At 38.1% G+C, this 20,412-nt stretch overlaps 1 protein-coding gene and 1 pseudogene across 3 annotated transcripts in view; one reads left to right on the forward strand and one right to left on the reverse strand.

Annotated features, from left to right (window-relative positions):
- PIGU (phosphatidylinositol glycan anchor biosynthesis class U) overlaps positions 1-20,412 on the reverse strand; it is a 121,408-nt gene that overhangs the window by 83,501 nt on the left and 17,495 nt on the right. Inside the window, exon 1 of one of the 3 annotated variants that reach the window (XM_021077223.1) lies at positions 5,503-5,590. The exons of 1 other annotated variant lie outside the window; for it this stretch is intronic. Coding sequence is in view for 1 of the 2 variants with exons in the window: in NM_001185136.1 (NP_001172065.1) it covers positions 14,479-14,543 (65 nt within the window). In the remaining variant the exon portion in view is untranslated. 3 annotated transcript variants of the gene reach the window in all.
- On the forward strand, positions 1,873-11,473 carry LOC102160747 (annotated as a pseudogene).

Below are 20,412 nucleotides of genomic sequence, written 5' to 3' on the forward strand. Positions count from 1 at the left end.
CACCGCTCACAGCAACACTGGATCGTTAACCCACTGAGCAAGGGGCAGGGATTGAACCCGCAACCTCATGGTTCCTAGTCGGATTCGTTAACCACTGGGCCACGACGGGAACTCCTGCAGTCAGATTCTTAACCCACTGTGCCACAGCAGGAACTCCTCTCTGAAATGCTTTATAATATTAGTGTTATTTCCTCCTCAAAAATTGGAAAAATTAGGGAGTTTCAGTTGTAACTCAGCGGTTAACGAACCCAAATAGCATCCATGAGGACACGGGTTCAATCCCTAGCCTGGCTTAGTGGGTTAAAGGATCCGTTGTTGCCATGAGCTGTGGTGTAGGTAACAAATTTGGCTCGGATCCCGAGGTTGCTGTGGCTGTGGGGGAGGCCATTGGCTACAGCTCTGATTGGACCCCTAGTCTAGAAACCTCCATATGCCATGGGTACGGCCCTAAAAAGACTGAAAAACAAAACAAAACAAAACAACCTTAAAATTAACTGTGAAGCCATTTCAACCTGAGTTTTCTTTGAGAGAAGATTTTTAAATTACAGACTCAATTTTTTTCCAGATAAAACACTATTCAGATTTGCTACTTTTTCTTTGCCAGTTTATTAAGTTATGGTTTTCTCGGAATTTGTCCATTTCATATAAGTTCTCAAAATTTTGGCATGAAGTTGTTCATAATATTTTATTTGTTGGTGCCTATAGGAAGTACAGTGATGTTCCCTTTTCATTCACAATATTGGTAACGTGCAACTTCTCTGTTTTATCTTGACAAATTTTGTCGGAGATTTTTCTTAATTGTATTAGTCTTTCAAGTACCAACTTTGGGCTTTACTGATTATTTAACTTTTTTTTTGGCTCCACCATGGCAGAGCAAAAGTTCCTGGGCCAGGGGTAAAACCTGCACCACAGAAGTGATGCCAGATCCTTAATCCATTAGGCCACAAGGGAACTGCAGATTATTACACTTTTCTTTTCTACTTCATTAATTTATTTTTTTAAATTATTTTTATTACGGTATCTATTTTTTATTTTATTTATTTATTTATTTTGCTTTTTAGGGCTGCATCTGTGGCATATGGAGGTTCCCAGGCTAGGGGTCCAATTGGAGCTACAGCTGCCGGGCTACAACACAGCCTCAGCAACGTGAGATCTGAGCCACGTCTGCAACCTACACCACAGCTCACGGCAACGCTGAATCCTTCACCCACTGAGTGAGGCCAGGGATTGAACACGCATCCTAACAGTTCCTAGTTGGGTTCATTAACCACCGAACCATGATGGGAACTCCTACTTCATTCATTTCTAAACGTTACAATATACAATTCTTCCACTGTTTCTGGGGATAATTGCTTTATTTTTTTCTAATGATACCTAGATCACTGATTTTCAGACTTTCTTCGTCCCTAACACAGTTGACCCTCAAACGATATGGGAGTTAGTGGTGACCTTCCACACAGTTAAAAATCTGAATATAAATTTACAGTTGGCCCTCCATATCCATGGTTCTGCATCCTTGAATTCAACCAACCTTAGATTGTGTAGTACTACAGGATATATTTATTGAAAAAAAAATGCATATAAGTGTAACTGCACAGTTCAAATCTGTGTTGTTCAAGGGTCAACTGCGTATTTACTTAAAGCAGTAAATTTTCCTTTGAGTATGGCCAGAGCTGCATCATACTAATTGATATGTTGTTTTTTCAGTATCACTCAGTTCAAAATACTATAATTTCCACAGAGATTTCTTCTTTGAGACTAAAGTGTTTACCTTCCAATTATTTGTAAGTTTTCTTTTTATATTTTTGTAATGTATTTATTACTGTGATAACAGACAATACTGTGTGTGATTTCAGTTATTTAAAATGTGTCATGACTGGCTCTGTGGTCCATTATATGGTCAGTTTTGGTAAGTACTCCATGCACACTTGAAAAGAACGTGCACACTAACATTTACAGGTATAACATTCTATGTATGACATCTAGATTGTCTGTTAATGATTTGTTCAAATCTGCTATATCCTTATTGATTTTTTTGGCCTGTTTATCATATCGGTGACTAAAAAAAATATGTTAAAAATCATGCTCTATGATTGTGTATTTGTCTCTCCTTTAGTCATGTCATTTTTGCTTTATATATTTTGAAGCTATGTTGTTATATGAATATATATGTAGAATTATATCTTCTGGGTGAATTGATCTTTTTATCATTATAAAATAATCCTCTTGACCTCTAGAAATGTTTCTCGTCTTAAAGTGTTTTTGTCTAATACTAATATAGCTACATCAGATTTTTGGGCTAATGTTTGCATAAAAGAGCTTTTGCTACATTTTTACTTTCTGCTTTTTTATATGTCCTTATATTTGTTTCTTAAAAGCAGTATATAATTATTTTTAAACCCAATCTGACAATCATTATCTTTTAGCTGCATTTTAGTCTATTTACATTTACCGTAATTACTGATACATGTGTTTAAGTTTACCATCTTACCATTTCATTTTCCATTTGTCCCACTTTCTCTATAGCATTTTTTCTTCTTTTTTGGTTGTTTCACTATTTTTCTTATTACTCCATTTCCCTCCATTAGCTACACATTTAGCTACTGTTCTTTTAGTGGTTACTTTTCAGATTATGACACATGTCTTTGACCTTAATTAAAGTATAACATAAATGATTACTTTCACCACTTCACACTCCATATAGCTACTCCCAGACTTTTCTGTTATTGTTTGTTTGTTTTTGTTTTCTTTTTGCTTTTTAGGGCCACACCTGTGGCATATGGAAGTTTCTAGGCTAGGGGTCAAATCAGAGCTACAGCTGCCAGCCTACACCACAGCCACAACAACACAGGATCGAGCTGCATCTGCAAACTACACCACAGCTCACGGCAATGCCAGATCCTTAACCCACTGAGTGAGGCCAGGGATCAAACCCGCATCCTCATCATTCCTGGTTGGGTTCCTTAACCACTGAGCCATGCTATTGTTTTTATAGCTTTAATTTTACATATATTTTAAACCTACAAGACATTATTACTATTGTTAGTACGTATATGTTACTATTTATTATTTATTTATTTACTGACAGGAACTCCCAGTCAGTACTTATTTAGATTAATCCATCCATATATTTGCTTTTTCCACTGCTATTTCTTCCTTCCTGTATTCCATGATGATGTTGAGGATCATAAACCTTCTACCTTTTTGTATTTTTAAAAATGTGAGTCTGCTGGCAATAAATTCTATCAATTTTATTTGCTTGGAACTATCTTTATTTTGCCTTCATTTCTGAGAGATATTTTCACTTAGTATAGAATACTATGTCAGTAGATATTTTCTTTCAGCACTGTAAAGATATCTTTTTATTGTCTTTTGGATTCCACCATTTTTGTTGAAAAGTTAGTTTCCATCTTATTTCTCTTTAAAGAGAACTATCCCTTTTTGGCTGTTTTTAATCTACTTTGGCTTTGAGCAGTTTTATTTTAATGTATGTTTTTCTTTAAATTTATCCTTGTTGGGTTTAAAGAGTTTCTTGAATTATTTCACACGTTTAAAATTTTTTCAGCTAATAATCTCCCCAAATATTGTTTCTGCCTCATCTTATCTCTTTCCATTCTGAAAATCTATTTGTAGGTATGTTAAATGTTTTTTTACTGTATCTCATAGGTCTCTCTCACTTTTACCCCCCTATTTTCTATCCTTTTCTCTCCAAGCTTCTGTTTGGATATTTTCTACAGACCTATCTTCCAGACCACTAATCCTCTCTTTAGCTGTGTGTAATCTGCTGTCACACTTGCCTACTGCATTCTTGTTATTATGTTTTCTAGTAATAGAATTTCCATTTGATCATTTTTATATATTCCAGTTTCCTGGTTAAACTATCTTAAACATATTAATTTTTTGAACATATTAATTACTGCTCATGATCATTTTAAAGTCCAAGTTTTGATAACTCCAATATCTAGATCACCTGTGAATCTGTTTTTAGTATCTACTTTTCTTTTACTATGCTTCTTAATTTTTAATGGAATGATGGACAGTGTGCAAGAGAAATTGTAGAGGTTCTGAATTTTCTTCCAGAAAGGGTATCTTTAAGCTTCTGGCAAGTAATTAGATGGAATTGTATCACCTTAATCTAATTAGGGGTTTAGCTAATTTGAAGCTGGATTCAGTCTTTTTAAGACCAGCCCATATATGATCTACCCTTATTCTTTGAGCACAGTCCTTTAGAGGACGGATCTAGAAGCCAAGTCCTTTGACAGAGCCCCTACCACTTTGGTTGGAAGTACACTCAAATCTGTATTTCCCCAGCACTGTTAGACTGCCAAGAGCTCTGGTTAGCTCCATAGCCTCTTACCAGTCAACTTCTCTTCTCCTTCTCTGCCCCCTCAGCTTGTGCCACTTACAAGTTGGAAAAATGCATCATGGAGAGAGCAGTTCAGACTGTCAATTTCACTTTTTGCACTTTCCACTTTTTGCACTAGGCCCTCAAGTCCTGGCTATCTTGGTACTTTCCAATGACATCAAACATATATTTTTTTTAATTCCTCCTGATAGTGTAGTTGTTCTAGGCAAGGATAGTTGGTCTGCTATTGCAAGCCAGCTCACCAGTTCCCCAAAGCAGAAGGAAAGTGCATGACTTGGTTTTAGTGAGACCCTGATGGTGACTCGGAAGGACCTCTTCCTAACTCCCAACCATGTGTAAAAATGTGTCCTGTGATACTGTAAAGGTCACTGACAGGCTTTTTTTAGTTAGAACAAGCTAGTGTGGTAGAAAGAATATGGCTTTGGGTTCAGAGTCACGTTTAAAATCAGGTTCCACCTATGGACCTTTGGGCAAGCTGTTTTCCTCTCTCAGCCTTAGTTTCCTCGGCTGTAAAATAAGTATAGTGACCTATTTCACAGGATTCTTGGGAGAATTAAGGAGTAATGTTCACAAAGTACTTAACATAGTGTCTAGCATATAGTAAACCTCAAAATGTTAGCTACCTGAAATAACTTTTTACCTCTTTTTGAAAATAGGGGCATCAGCTTTGCCTTTCAAAGTTCTAAAAGAATTAAACTTTTACAACTATCTACTAATGGATTCTTTTTTGCATTTATCTTTGTAAGAAGTAGATATTTTTATTACCATTAGCCTGCTTTCAACGTGTTTTAATGCTTCGCTGATAGTTTAGAGTGGCGTTACATAGGTCTCAGAAATAACAGAACAAACTGTTCTCAAAAGTTTATCAGCAATTGGGCTCATTTCCATAATGAACTAACATGTAACAGTAGTTAGTTTAACTGCATATCATACTGTAGAGAATCACACACTGAATACAATTTGTTTTTATGCTTCATTTCCATTTAGGTGACCACTATCAGTCAGGGTAGGGTATGTGTGTGTGTGTGTGTGTGTGTGTGTATATATATATATGGATAAACTCACAATTTTCTTATCAGTACTTGACTAAACACAGAAAACAGAAACATTTGTCGAAGGCAGTCATAAAATCTAACCTGTGGTTGCTAAATTCCTTTTTTCTCTCCTGTGCAGATTTTTCTTCTCCACTTTCACATATTTTTACCTTTCCTTAGAAGTAGATAATAAAATCTGATAAAGATTAAGAAACAATACAAAGCAATGAATTTTCTCTCCAAAAGTGTTCTTCCCACTTGGCTTCGTATAATTTTCTTTATAGTACTTTATTACTTAACAAAACTACATTAAAATATAGGTACCTCTTGCTTTATGAATCCCAGCTTACAAGCAAATTAACCCATATTCAGAAATGAGGAGCAAGGGACTCTGGGTTTGAAGCTGTCCTCACTGTGTTCAGGGAAGCAACAGTTCTTGCCCCTTAATTCAGATTTCTTAAAGGTTAACAGTTCTAAAGGGAGAGTTAGTATGCTCCTCATAGCTAGAAATCCCTACCTCTTCCCCCTTCACACACTCACACATGCATGCATGATGAGGAGTAAGAATTTGTTTCAGACTCCCTCATTTTATCTAAGAATACACTTTCACAGAGAAATAACATTTTAAATGATGGTTGACTGGCTAGGTAGAGCTCTCCCATTTATTCATTTGACATTTTTTTCGGAAAGGACTATTTCACATTTTCCTCTCTGCTCAACCTCCAACTTCCTTCCCCACCTCTCACTTGTAGCCCATAATCTGAAAATCTTATTTCCTTTTTCTTCCGGTCACGTCTGTGGTATGCGGAATTCACTGAGGAAAGCACCACCTTGTTTTCCCACTACCAGTGGACCAGTTTACTGCACCTACACCTATATTCTCTACTGTTCTCTTACTAACAACAGATGAACTTCCTTTCTTCCTAAAACCAAATCCTTCACCTGTGAACTGGATCCCATTCCTTCTTGCCTCCTCAAAGACACTGCTCACTTGATTATCATTTCTTACATCATCAATTTCTTTATCCACTGAATTATTCTCATCAGCATTCAAACATGCAGGTCTTCGTTTTCTCTCACTAGCTCTCTTTTTTAGGGCCACATCTGTGTCATATGGAAGTTCCCAGGCTAGGAGTTGAATCAGAGCTACAGCTGCCAGCCTATACCATAGCCACAGCAACACAGGATCCTTAACCCACCGAGCAACACCAGGGATTGAACCCACATCCTTTTCATCATTTCTCTGCCTCTTTTTAAACAGGTCCTCATATTTTAAAAATCTTCACTAGACATCTCCCTCCAGCTACCATAGCATTTCTCTGCCCTCCTTTAGAGAAAAACTCCTCAAAAAGGTTGTCTGTATCCTTTCCACATCTTTCCCTCAATGTATTTCAATTAGTCTCTTGCCCCTATACTCCACTGAAATTGCTGTTGTCAAAGTTCAAATATCTCAATTTTGGCAAATCAATCATCAATCTTCAATAAAAATTTTCTCAACCTTGAAAAAGCATTTGACATAGTTTTTAACTCCCTCCTTGAAGCACTTTCTTCATTAGCTTCCATGAACTACATTCTCTTGATTTTCCTCCTTTTATGCTTTATTTGCTAGTTTCTTTTCTCCTTCCCAACCTTAACCTCAATGTACTAGAGTGCTCCAGGTCCTGGTATTGTTTTTTGTTTGTTTTGGCCACTCCTGTGGCCTGTGGAAGTTCCCCGGCCGGAGACTGAACCCAAGCTACAGCAGTGACAATGATGGATCCTGGATCCTTAACCATTAAGCCACCAGAGAACTCCCCTGGTATTCTTCTTTATGCAAATTCACTCCCTAGGTATCTTAGTTATCTATTGCTGCGTAACAAATTATCCTAAAACTTAATAGCTTAAAACAATACACATTTATTATCTCATGCAGTGTCTAAGAGTCAGGAATCCAGAAGCAGCTTTACTGAGTGGTTCTGGCACAGAGTATCTTATAAGATTGCAGCCAAGTTGTTGCTGGGGTTGCGATATGTAAAAGAGGTTAAATATTTGCTTCTAAGTTTACTTGGCTATCAATTCCTCACCATGAAGGCTCCTTAAAGTTGTTCATGACAGGGCTTCCCCAGAGCACGTGCTTCAAGAGAGAGAAAGTTTACAATGGAAGATGCAGTGTCTTTTCTAACCTAATCTTGGACGTGACATACCATCACTTCTGCTGTATTCTATTGGTCACACAGACTAGCTCCGGCACATGTGAGAGAAGACTTCATGAGGGTAAATACTAGGAAGTGGAGATCTTCATGGGCCATCTTTTTTATTTTTTTTTGTCTTTTGTCTTTTTAGGGCCACACCCACAGCATAGGGAGGTGCCTAGGCTAGGGGGTCGAATCAGAGATGTAGCTGCCAACCTACACCACAGTAACAGCAACGCAGGATCCAAGCCATGTCTGCAACCTACACCACAGCTCATGGTAATGCTGGATCCTTAACCCTCTGAGCGAGGCCAGAGATCGAACCTGCATCCTCATGGATGCTAGTTGGGTTCATTAACCACTGAGCCATGATGAGAACTCCCTTCAGGGGCCATCTTGGAGGCTGGTTATCATGCTAGGTGATCACATCCAGTACCATGTTTTCAAATATCATTTATAGGCAGATAGATCCCAATTTTATACCTCCAGCCTGGATCTCTCTTCTTGAGTTTCACATTTATATGGCCAAATGCCTCAACCCTGACACTGGGACAGCTAATAAGCACGTCAAACTTAACATGATGAAATCTGAACTCTATTTCCCACTCCAACTAAAACTTGCTTCCTCATTAAATAACACCACCATTCACTCAGTTGCTCAGACAAAAAACCGCTATCTTGAATGGTATCCTTAAATTCTCTCTTGCCTTCATAGCTCACATCAAACTTATAAACAAGTTTACCTCTAAAAATATAACTAGAATTTATAGACTCTAATCACTTTTCACCATTTTTGTTGTAACCACCCTAGTTTAAAGCCATGATCATCCTGCTTTGACTATTACATAAGCATCCTAGTCATTTTCCCTGCTCTCAACTCTTGCCCCTAGAGTCAATTTCCCTCCAGACTACAGATTTTTTTAAACCTTAGAAAAGATCTTAGTGTTTATTTTCAATGAAAAGAAGGTTACAAATCCAAGAGAACCTCAGTTCCAGTGTGGCAGGAATACTAAGCTTTTCCTTACCTTCTAGGACTATTTTTCTTTTTTTTCCCCCTTCTCTTTTAGCCACCCTCATGGCACATGGAAGTTCCCAGGCCAAGGGTCAAATCTGAGCTGCAGCTGTGACCTACACCTCAGCTGTAGCAACATAAGATTCTTTACCCATTCCCCAGAGGAGGATCAAACCTACGCTCCCACAGAGACAACACCGGATCCTTAACCTGCTGTGCCACAGTAGGAACTCCAGAACTTAACCTTTTTCAGTACAACTCTGAACTAAGGCCAAAGCCGTACATTCTTTTTTTTTTTTTTTAAATAGAAGTATAATTGACCTACAACCCTGTTAGTTTCAGATGCACAACATAGTGATTTGATATTTCTATACATTACAAAATGATCATCACCACAGCAATACTTATTAAATGTAAAATAAATATGACTGCCTTCCCTCCTAGTTTAAAAGTCCATGATGTTGGAGTTCCTGCTGTGGCAGGAATCTGACTGCAGCGGCGTAGGTCGCTGTTGAGGCGAGGGCTTGATCCCCGGCCTGATGCAGTGGGTTAAAGGATTCAGTGTTGCTGCAGTTGCTGCACAGGTCACAGTTGCAGCTTGGATTAATCCCTGGCCCAGAAATTTCCATATGCTGCGGGTACGGCCATTAAAAAAAAAAAAGTCCAGTGTCTTCCTAACACAATAAAAAATAAAATCCAGGAGTTCCCGTTGTGGCGCAGTGGTTAACGAATCCGACTAGGAACCATGAGGTTGCGGGTTCGGTCCCTGCCCTTGCTCAGTGGGTTAACGATCCGGCGTTGCCGTGAGCTGTGGTGTAGGTTGCAGACGCGGCTCGGATCCCGCGTTGCTGTGGCTCTGGCGTAGGCCAGTGGCTACAGCTCCGATTTGACCCCCAGCCTGGGAACCCCCATATGCCGCGGGAGCAGCCCAAGAAATAGCAAAAAGACAAAAAAAAAAAAAATCCACTTGCTGTTGTGGGCCACCAAGTCAGTAAAGGCTCTCAAGACGGCTGGACAAAACTTGCTCTAAAAGTCATTGGCTGGAGAGCTTTTGAAGAGATCATACTCTAAGACCCAAAGGCCACTGCTAACTTCCTGAAATCCTAGAATAAGATCCTCACCTCCAGATTGGCTACCCTACCTGAGAACCACCTACTATGCACTCCACTTACAAGGCCAGTGTGGTGAAGGCGGCCTTGGCAGACGACTTTGAAAAGAAGTTTAATGCCCTGAAGTTTCTCGTGACACAGCATAAATATACTGTCCAGGAGGACACTAAAGAAAAAGATGCACGAGTGCTGTGCTGAGTTTTTTTCTTTCTTAAAGGTGCGGATTGAAGAATATGAGAAAGAGCTGGAGAAGATGAATGACATATTTCCACTTGAGTAACCATGAAGGGCTTGAATGAAGTCTTCCTAGAAACCAAATTAGACAAGAAGTATTCCAAGTGGCTTCACCAGCCAACTGAGAATTTATAAATTTGAGTCCGGGAAGAAGCTCTAGTCCTCATATTACAAACTCTGGACATTAAAAACAATTATATTAAAAGATAGCTAAAGGGGAGAGGGTGCAGGAGGAGTGAAATAGGTGAGGGAGATTAAGAGGTACAAACTTTCAGATGAGAAAATAAATTGAGTCACAGGTATGAAATGTACACTCTGGGAAATATAACCAGTAGTCATACAATATCTTTGAATGGTGACAAATGAGAACTAGACTTATTACGGTGATCATCTAAAAATGTATAGAAACATTGAATATACTAACTTAGTGTAGCAGGTCAATGATAATTCAAAAACAAACTCATAGAAAAACAGATCAGATTTGTGGTTACACGAGAGGGAGGGGAAATTAGATGAAGATGGTCAAAAGATACAAACTTCCAGTTATAAGATAAATAAGTCCTAAGGATGTAAAGTACAACATAATAAATATAATTAACACTGCTATACATCACATATGAAAGCTAAGACAGTAAACCCAGAGTTTGCATCACAAAGAAAAAAAAATGTTTTCTATTTCTTTAATGTTCTATCTATGGATGATGGAAGTTCACTAATCTTCCTATGGTCATCATTTCATGATATATAAAAGTCAAATCATTATGCTGTACACCTTAAACTTACACAGTGCTATCTATCAATTATATCTCAATAAAATTGGGGGGGAAAGATACATAGGTAGATGGACAGGAAATCCAAACTCCTAACCATGTCTATAAAAAGTCCTACAGGAGTTCCCTTGTGGCTCAGTGAGTTAAGGATCCCGCATTGTCACTGCTGTGGCTCGGTTACAGCACAGGTAGATCCCTGACCCGGGAACTTCTGAATGCTGCAGGCACAGCTTTTTTTTTTTTTTTTTTTTGAAGGCCTACATAATCAGACCCCTAACTTCTTACAACTTATCTCTATTATTTTCCTCTTTGCTCATTCTGCCCTAACAATGCCAGCCATCCTCCTGCAACTCTCAAATGCCAAGCTCATTCCCAAATCAGGCCCACCAATGGCTTGCTCGCTTCATTTAGTTCTCTTATTCAAATTCCACTTTCTCAGAGTGCTTTCTCGAACACACCAAAACAGCCACACATGATCATCATTCTTTATCCTTTTATTTGACTTTATTTTTCTACATGTATTTACCTCTTAACTGAAATCACATTTTTAAAAAATTTAGCTTTGTGGAGGTGTAGCTGGTACAATAAACTGCATATATATGCAAAGTTTACAACTTGGTGTGTTTTGACCTATGTATATACTCATGAAACCATCACCATAATCAAGATAGTGAACATATCCACCATTCATAAATGTTTACCAATTTTACTGTTCATCCCAAAGAACCAATGTTTTTTCCGTGACTTTTAATATTGTTTTTCTATTTTCTATTTCATTTTTCACTCAGATCTTCATTATTTCTTTTTTTCTGCTTACTTTATCTTCTTTTTCTAGTTTCTTAAGGTAGAAACTGAGGTTAATGATTTGAGACATTTCCTCTTTTAAATTATTTATTTTAAAAAATTCTTTTTTTTTTTTTTTTTTTTGGCCACAGTGCAAAGCAGCTTGATATGCGAAAGGTAAGACAGTAAATCAGAGTTCGCATCACAAAGAACCTTCAGGGAACCCCCCTCTTTTTTAAAGTAGGCAATGAACACTATAAATTTCCCCTAAGTACTGCTTTACCAACATCCCACGTATTTTGGTAGGTTGTTTTTTCCTTTTCATTCAGTTCAAAATACTAATTTTCCTTCTGATTTCTTCTTTGATCCAGGAGTTATTGAGGAATATGTTATTTAGTTTCTAATCATTTGGGGATTTTCCAGGTACCTTTCTGGTATTAATTTTTTACTTAATTCCACTGTGGCCAAAGAATATCATTTATATGACTTCAATCCTTTTAAATTTGTTGAGCCTTGTTATATGGCTCAGAATACGGTCTATCTTGCAAATGTTCCCTGAACACTTGAAAACACTATATGCCAGAAACTAACACATAAAGTAACACATTAAGTAAATCAACTAAACTTCAATTTTTTAAAAAAAGTAATCTCATTTACAAAAGATTACATGTTTTGCTGTTATTGGATAAAATGTTCTGCAAATGTCAATGACATGGTCAAGTTGGTTGGCACGCTGTTCAAGGTTTCTATATCCTTGTTGATTTTCTGTCTGCTTGTTTTATCAATCATTAACAGAGGGCTACTGAAATCTTAGACTATAATTGGAGATTTGTCTGTTTTTCCTTGCAATTCTATCAGTCTTCATGCACTTTGAAACTCTGTTATTAGGTGTATAAACATTAGGATTGTTATGCCCTCTTGATGAATTGACCCCTTTATCATCATGAAATGACCTTCTTTATCCCTGATGACATTCTCTGCTTTGAAAATTCTTTTTTTTTTTTTTTCACTAAATTGTTTCTCTCAGAAATACAGGTATCATAAGGCCAAGGACTGTGTCTTGTTTTTAGCACCAAGTAGGTAGCTGGCATTTGACATGAACTTAACAAATCTTTGTTAGAGGAAAGAGGGAAGGGAAGGGCATACACATGCAGATGCAAAGCTAGCCACTAGGAGTAAGTGATGAAAGGGCACCAGTACATGTTCTGAGGAGCCTATATCACAGTGGGCAAAACAAGTACAGAGGCAATTTCAAGAGTATGAGCCATAAAAAGGATAAGCACAAGATACTTTGGAAGATACAGGAAAAAACACCTAATTTAGTCTAAAGCGATGAGGGCTGGCTTCCTGCGGGAGGCAGAGCTTAAGCTAAATCTGAATAGTGAGTCAACCACACAAAGAGGAAAGAATGGGAGTTCCCACTGTGGCACAGGAGGTAAAGGACCTGGTATTGCCTCCGCAGTGGCTCAGGTTGCTGCTGAGGCAGAAGTTCCATCCCTGGCCCAACACAGTGGATTGAGGATCCGGTACTGTTGCAGCTGTGGTGTAGGCAACAGTGGCTTGGATTTGATCCCTGGCACCCAGGAACTTCCATATCCCAACAGGTGTAGCCAAAAAAGAAAAAGAAAAAAAAAAAAAGAAAGAAAAAGAGGAAAGAATAGCCCTCTATAAGGAGATAATAGCATGAGCAAAGACATATATGCAAGAGAGAATATGATGCTGCAACACAATGAGAGTATGTCAGAACTCTCTCAAGGGGTTCCTATTCTGTCTAGAAAACATACTGCCCAAGGCCCACAGCCCTGGAGCTCTCATAGCTAGTGGGCTGTGTTGTGTATGCCCATGCACATCTGAACTGTGTGCTCATGAAGAGTCTCCTAAACAGATCCTAATCTGTTTCTGCTAATAGTTCTCGTTATTGTGGTTCCATTACGTAGTAATACAAAGATAATGAAACATGAAGGCAAAAGAGTTATCTCCATGAGAACCAAGTTGAATGTTAGAAAAAAAAATTATAAAAACAAAAAATTTACTCTCAAAGTAGGTATGAGGGAGACAACTGTAAAAATTGGGGGTTAAATTGTCAAATTAGAAGACTTCTATTCTAAACGATAAGGCCAATAAAAATGGGAAGGGGAAAGTGGAAAGATATGTGGTTGATGGGGTAACAGGGCCCACAGGGCTTTGTGTGCACCCTAAGGTGTTTGGATTTTATTCTGAGGTCAGTGCTGAGCATTCAAAGGTACCAAACAGGACAATAACAAAATCAGATTCACATTTTAGGAAGACCACTGACTGCAGAATAAAAAGTAAAAGAGCAAAAGTGAAGGCAGAAAAACCTGTCAGGACGCTGCTGCAGTAACCCAAACAAGAGATGGTGGTGACCTAAGAGTGATTTTACTATTCTTTAAGAACTAATTTTGGGAGTTTAAATAGGCTTTTGTGGGCTTTCTAAGAAACCAACATTGCTGTCACAGTTTTTAGGGGAAAACATGTTCCAAAGAAATAATTACACGCCAATTAGCATATGACCTATTTATGACCTGGGAACTGTTTACAATTTATTTGCCAATAAAAATAGTAGCTTCTACAGATGTCTCAACTGCTGGCTTTTTTATGGCCACATCCAAGGAATATGAAATTTCCCAGGCCAGGGACTGAATCTGAGCCACAGCTGCAACCTACACAGCAGCACTGGATCCTTTAACCCACTATGCCATGCCAGGGATCAAACCTGCGCCCCTGCAGTGAACAGAGCCACTGTGGTCAGATTCCTAACTCACTGAGCCACAGCAGTAACTCCTACAGGCTTAATCTGAATCATTTCCACTACAAGTGTGGAACCGCCTTCTCAAGTAGAAAACACCTAAAAAAAGGGCTGTTTTGAAATATGATTTTCAAAAACAGATCTTTTAAAATGTTTGTATGAAACAGAAGTTAGCCTTGGTATCTGTGAGTATTTACTCTTAGTACCCAGAAAAGAAAACAAGAACACTTACTTCATGAAATACTGCTCCAGAATACGGAGACACTCCCAAGTCCAACAGTGAGAGGCCTTCAACCACTGAAAAGTAAGACATCCAAGTTCACTCTTACTTTAGAGACATATGCAGACTGGCCATAAACCAAAGTTTTATATACTCCCAGGAATAAGAAGGGCTTCACAGTTTGTCTAATTCCCTGTACCTTATTCCTAGCAAGTGAATTTAAGTCTTGATTTCAATGATGGTGAAATTTCTTCTATACAGAGTATCTCTTTCCATTGTGGGGCAGCACTTATTATGAGAAAACTACAAACTAATAGCAACCATGGATCTCCTTGTAACTTCCGCCCACTCTAAAAAGTGTTTTGTTTATATATATTCTGCCCCATTCCAAAAAAAACAGTAAGATAAATTAGAAGCTGTGAGAAATGTTGTCCACAGAGTAGGAAAATGGGGAGTCACTTTCACATGCTACTTGTTTGGGTGACATTAACTTTTCTACAGAGCCACATACACTTTTTAAGTGTGTGACTTTTGGCCCAGAAATAGTTGTCCTTAGGGCAATTCATCCCAGGGAAATCACTAGAAAAGTGCCCAAAGAAAATGTTCATTATTGGGCTCAGAGTACTAAAAAATTAAAAATAATGTCTCTGGAATTTCTGCTGTGGCTCAGGGGGTTAAGGACCCAACATTGTCTGAGGATGTGGGTTCGATCCCTGGCCTAAGGATCTGGCATTGCCACAAACTGCTACATAGGTCAAAGAGTGTGCTCAGATCTGGTGTTGCCATAGCTATAGCAGAGGCCCCAGCTGCAGTTCTGATTTGATTCCTGGCCCGGGAACTTCCATATGCCACAGGTGTGGCCAAAATAAATAAATAAATAAAAAACCTCCAGTGTCCATTAATGGATTTATGTAAATGAATCACACACACATACAGTAATAATCATGAAAGCATTAAGTATGGATAATGAATTTAGTGAATAAAAATATGACTGGAACAGAATATTTGCAAAGGGAAAAATAGTAATTTTATGTGAATAAACCTGGCATTCACTGTCTCGCTCAAGTGACCATCATTAGTAACATACTGACCAGTTAATATTATCAGTGTTCAAGTATATCCTGACATGATTCACTGAGATGAGGATAAACACACTTCTGTGGTCCTTACGCCAAAAAATGTGGTATCCTTGCCAAAAAAGCACAACTTCCATTTCATCAAGAGAAAGTATCAAGCAAACCCTAATTGAGAGACAAAATAACCCTTTAAAAATGTTAAGTCTGAGGAAATGTCCCAGACTGGGAGAGACTAAAGATATATAATAACTAAACGCAAGATGAGATAATTGCACCAAAAAGAAAGACATTAGTGGAACAACTGGTAAAAATTCTGTAGGTCTGTAGATTAGTTAATAGTATTGTATCAATGTTAATTCTCTGCTTTAGGTATTGTGCTATAGTTATGTAGGATGTTAAGAGTAGAAGGAGCCAAGTGAAGGGTAAACTAAAACTCTATGTACTATTTTTGTAACTTTTCTGAAAATCTAAAATCATTTCCAAATTAAGAGTTAAAATTACAAAATATATTACAGATGCGCTGCTGACCCTTAAACAACATAGATTTGAACTGCACAGGTCTACTTATACTCGGATTTTTTTTCTTTATTTATTTAATTTTTTTTGTCTTTTTGCTATTTCTTTGGGCCGCTCCCACGGCATATGGAGGTTCCCAGGCTAGGGGTCGAATCAGAGCTGTAGCCACCGGCCTACGCCAGGGCCACAGCAACGCGGGATCCGAGCCGCGTCTGCAACCTACACCACAGCTCACGGCAACGCTGGATCGTTAACCCACGGAGCAAGGCCAGGGATCGAACCCGCAACCTCATGGTTCCTAGTCGGATTCGTTAACCACTGTGCCACGACAGGAACTCTGGATTTTTTTTCAATAGTAAATACTACAGTAGTACACTATTTGCAGTTGGTTGAATCTTCAAATGCAGAACCACAGATATGGAGGAACCAAGGGTACAGAGGAAGAGTGTATATGGAGTGCTGACTATAAATGACACTTGGCTTTTCAGCTGCACAGAGGGTCAGCTGGTGCCCCAACTACTGCATTGTTCAAGGGTCAATTGTATATTTACTGAAGGAAAGATGACCATGAACAGTCCTTTTTTTTTTTTTTGGCTGCACCCAAGGCATGCGGAAGTTCCCAGGCCAGGGATCGAACTCGTGCTGCAGTTTCGGCCTGTGCCACAGCTGCAACAACACTGGATCCTTAACCCACAGCACTGGGCTGGGGATCAAACCCGAGCTGCCACAGAGACAACACCTGATCTTTACCCGCTATGCTGCAGCAGGAACTCCCCCCCATGAAACACTCTTAAATGAAAATGCATGTAAAATATGATCAAATTTTATTTTAAATATTGATCAGCATTCACTCTTTAAATCATATGAGGATGAATATGTATGCAATGAGAAATGCCTCAAAATAAGCATAAAACATAAACATTAAACAAGTAAAAATAAACAAAACAGTTAACAGTGACCATCTCTGGGTGATAAGATTGCATAAGATCTTTGGCTTTTTTTATCTTCAGTTTCTGAATCTTTAGCAATGAGCATGTATTACTTTATAATTATTAATAAAAAACAGGAAAATTAATTTTGAGAGTAAAAAAAGAATAAGAAAAACATAAAATAGAGCCACAAGAACCTATAAAATGTATAAGCTTATAAATGCATGATATATACATAAGAAACTGATATAGGAAACTGTTCCCTCCAGGGAACAGAAACGGGTGGTATAGGAAAATGGTGAAAAGGTGTCTTTTAGTCATATAGACTTCTGTACCTCTGATTTTTAAACCATGTGGCTGAATTACTTATTCAAAAATAAGTAAAATCAAATTTACAAAGCCTGTTTTAAAAAAAAAACTATATATTTGTAATGAGTAGGCCATAAACATGGCTTTAAACTTTGCAGACCCACCCTAGAAGGAAATCTATCAGTTACATTGTTTATGGGGTCTATTTTTTAAATTTAATTTTTATTTTATATTGGAGTATAGCTGATTTACAATGTTGTGTTAGTTTCAGGTGTAGAGCAAAGTGATTTAGTTATACATATATCCATTGTTTTTTCAGATTCTTTTTCCAATAATAGGTTATTACAGAATATTGAGGAGAGTTCCCTGTGCCATATAGTAGGTCTTTGTTATCTATTTTATATATAGCAGCATGTATATGTTAATCCCAAACTCCTAATTTATACCTCAGTCGCCATGGTGTCTGTAAAACAAAGCCTACTGCTCAAGACAGTTATAACTGGTCCTCGTACCAGGACCAAAGAGAAACTTCCCTGAAGGAGCCCCACAAGGAGGCTGCTGTGTAACACAACTATTAAACCCTTTACTAAAAGCTTTGTTGGAGACCCGAGGAGATGGTAATATCAGGCCACTTCACGGGACAACTCTCAGTCTAAGCCAAAAGCATCCTACCACTTTATAGAGGACCAGTAAGATGCTATCCAGGAAATCGCTCTCCACTGGTTTAATCCAGAGGTAAATTCTTGATTATGTAGCTGCACATTTTTCAGGCAACTGTCTAAAAGTAATTTCTCTCAGATATGCTTTTGCCAGGTATTTGCATTACTAGCGCACTTGCTAATGTGTTCTCTGGTAAGTGCCTGGACTGTGGCTCTACTGTCTTGATGATTAAACTTGACCTCAATATTATTTAATATGTAATTGATCTGGGAAAAGAGTCAACATCATGTAAAAACGTGAAAAAACAAAAACAAAAAAACATGTCTCTGGAGCACTGGGATGCAGATTAGATCCTATGACTTGACACAGTGGGTTAAGGAACCAGCGTTGCAGCAGCTGCTGTGTAGGTCACAACTGCGGCTTGGATCTGATCCCTGGCCCTGGAACTCCATATGCCATGGGCAGCCAAAAGAGAAAAAAACAAACAAACAAACCCTGCCATTTACTACCACCAACTACAACATTAAAAAGTGTAGGAAGAGGGAGTTCCCGTCGTGGCACAGTGGTTAACGAATCCGACTAGGAACCATAAGGTTGCGGGTTCGATCCCTGCCCTGGCTCAGTGGGTTAACGATCTGGCATTGCCGTGAGCTGTGGTGTAGGTTGCAGACGTGGCTCGGATCCCGCGTTGCTGTGGCCCTGGCGTAGGCCGGTGGCTACAGCTCTGATTCGACCCCTAGCCTGGGAACCTCCATAGGCCGTGGGAGCGGCCCAAAGAAATAGCAAAAAAAGAAAAAAAAAAGTGTAGGAAGAGCATAATCTCACAATGTTTTTACTTGAATATATCTAGCATTATGATAAATTTCTTACCATGTCCTTATTTTTCCCATTTTGTCACACAAAACTGGCATGGTCTGCAGTGCATTTGGGAATATCTAAGCTACAGAATTTAGCAAAGTAGCAGGATACAAGATTAACATTCAGGATTTGGTTGCATTTCTAACAATGAAATATTAGAAAAGAAATACAAAAATGCAATACATTTTAAAATCGCACCCCCCAAAATTAGATACCTAGGAATAAATCTGATCAAGCAAGTGAAAGACTTACATGCTGAGAACTATCAAACATTAATCAAGGAACTTAAAGAGGACTCAAAGAAATTGAAAGATATTCCATGCTCCTGGAATGGAAGAATTAATATCGTAAAAATGGTCATATTACCCAAAGCAATCTACAGATTCAATGCAATCCCTACCAAATTAACCATGACATTTTGCACAGAACTGCAACAAACAATCCAAAACTTACATGGAAGTATGGATAAAGAAAATGTGGTGTGTGTGTGTGTGTGTGTGTATGTATGTGTATATATATGTATATAATGGAATTTTACTTAAAAAGAAATGAAATAATGCCATTTACAGCAATATGGGTGGACCTGGAGATTATCATACTAAGTGAAGCAAGCCAAACAAAGAAAAATGTCATATGACCTCGCTTATATGCTTATATGTAGAATCTAAAAAAAAAATACAAATGAACTTGTATGCAAAACAGAAACAGACCCATAGACATAGAAAACAAACTTATGGTTAACAAAAGGGAGAGGGGGGAAGGGGTAAATTAGGAGTTTTGGATTAAAGTATAGACACTACTATATATAAAGTAGATAACCAACAAGGACCTACTGTGTAGCACAGGGAACTACACTCAGTATCTTGTAATAACCTATAATGGAAAAGAATATAAGAAAAGATATGCATATTTATGTGTGTGTATATATATATATATATATATACATACATATATAACTGAGTAACTTTACTGTACATCTGAAACTAGCACAACATTGTAAATCAACTATATGTTGTCAATGAAATTTTTTTTAAACAAAAAAAAAAGCAAAAAAAAACAAAAACTTACATGGAACCACAAAAAACCCAGAACTGCCAAAGCAATCCTGAGGAACAAAAACCAATCAGGAGGCATAACTCTCCCAGACTTCAGGCAATATTACAAAGCTACAGTAATCAAGACAGTGTGGTACTGCTACCAAAATAGACATATGGACCAATGGAACAGAGAACCCAGAAATAAACCCAGACACCTGTGGTCAATTACCCTTTGACAAAGAAGGCAAGAATATAAAATGGGAAAAAGACAGTCTTTTCAGCAGGTGGTGCTGGGAAAACTTAACAGCTGCATGTAAATCAAGGAAACTGGAACACACACATAACATGCACAAAATAAACTCAAAATGGCTTAAAAACTTCAACAAAAGACTAGACACCATAAAACTCTTAGAAGAGAAAATAGGCAAAACATTCCCTGACATCAACCTTACAAATATTTTCTCAGGTCAGTCTCCCAAGGCAACAGAAATAAAAGCAAAAATAAACGAATGGGGAGTTCCTGTCGTGGTGTAGTGGTTAACGAATCTGACTAGGAACCAT

Source organism: Sus scrofa, chromosome 17, assembly GCF_000003025.6.
Source record: "Sus scrofa isolate TJ Tabasco breed Duroc chromosome 17, Sscrofa11.1, whole genome shotgun sequence".
NCBI classification, from domain to species: Eukaryota; Metazoa; Chordata; class Mammalia; order Artiodactyla; family Suidae; genus Sus; species Sus scrofa.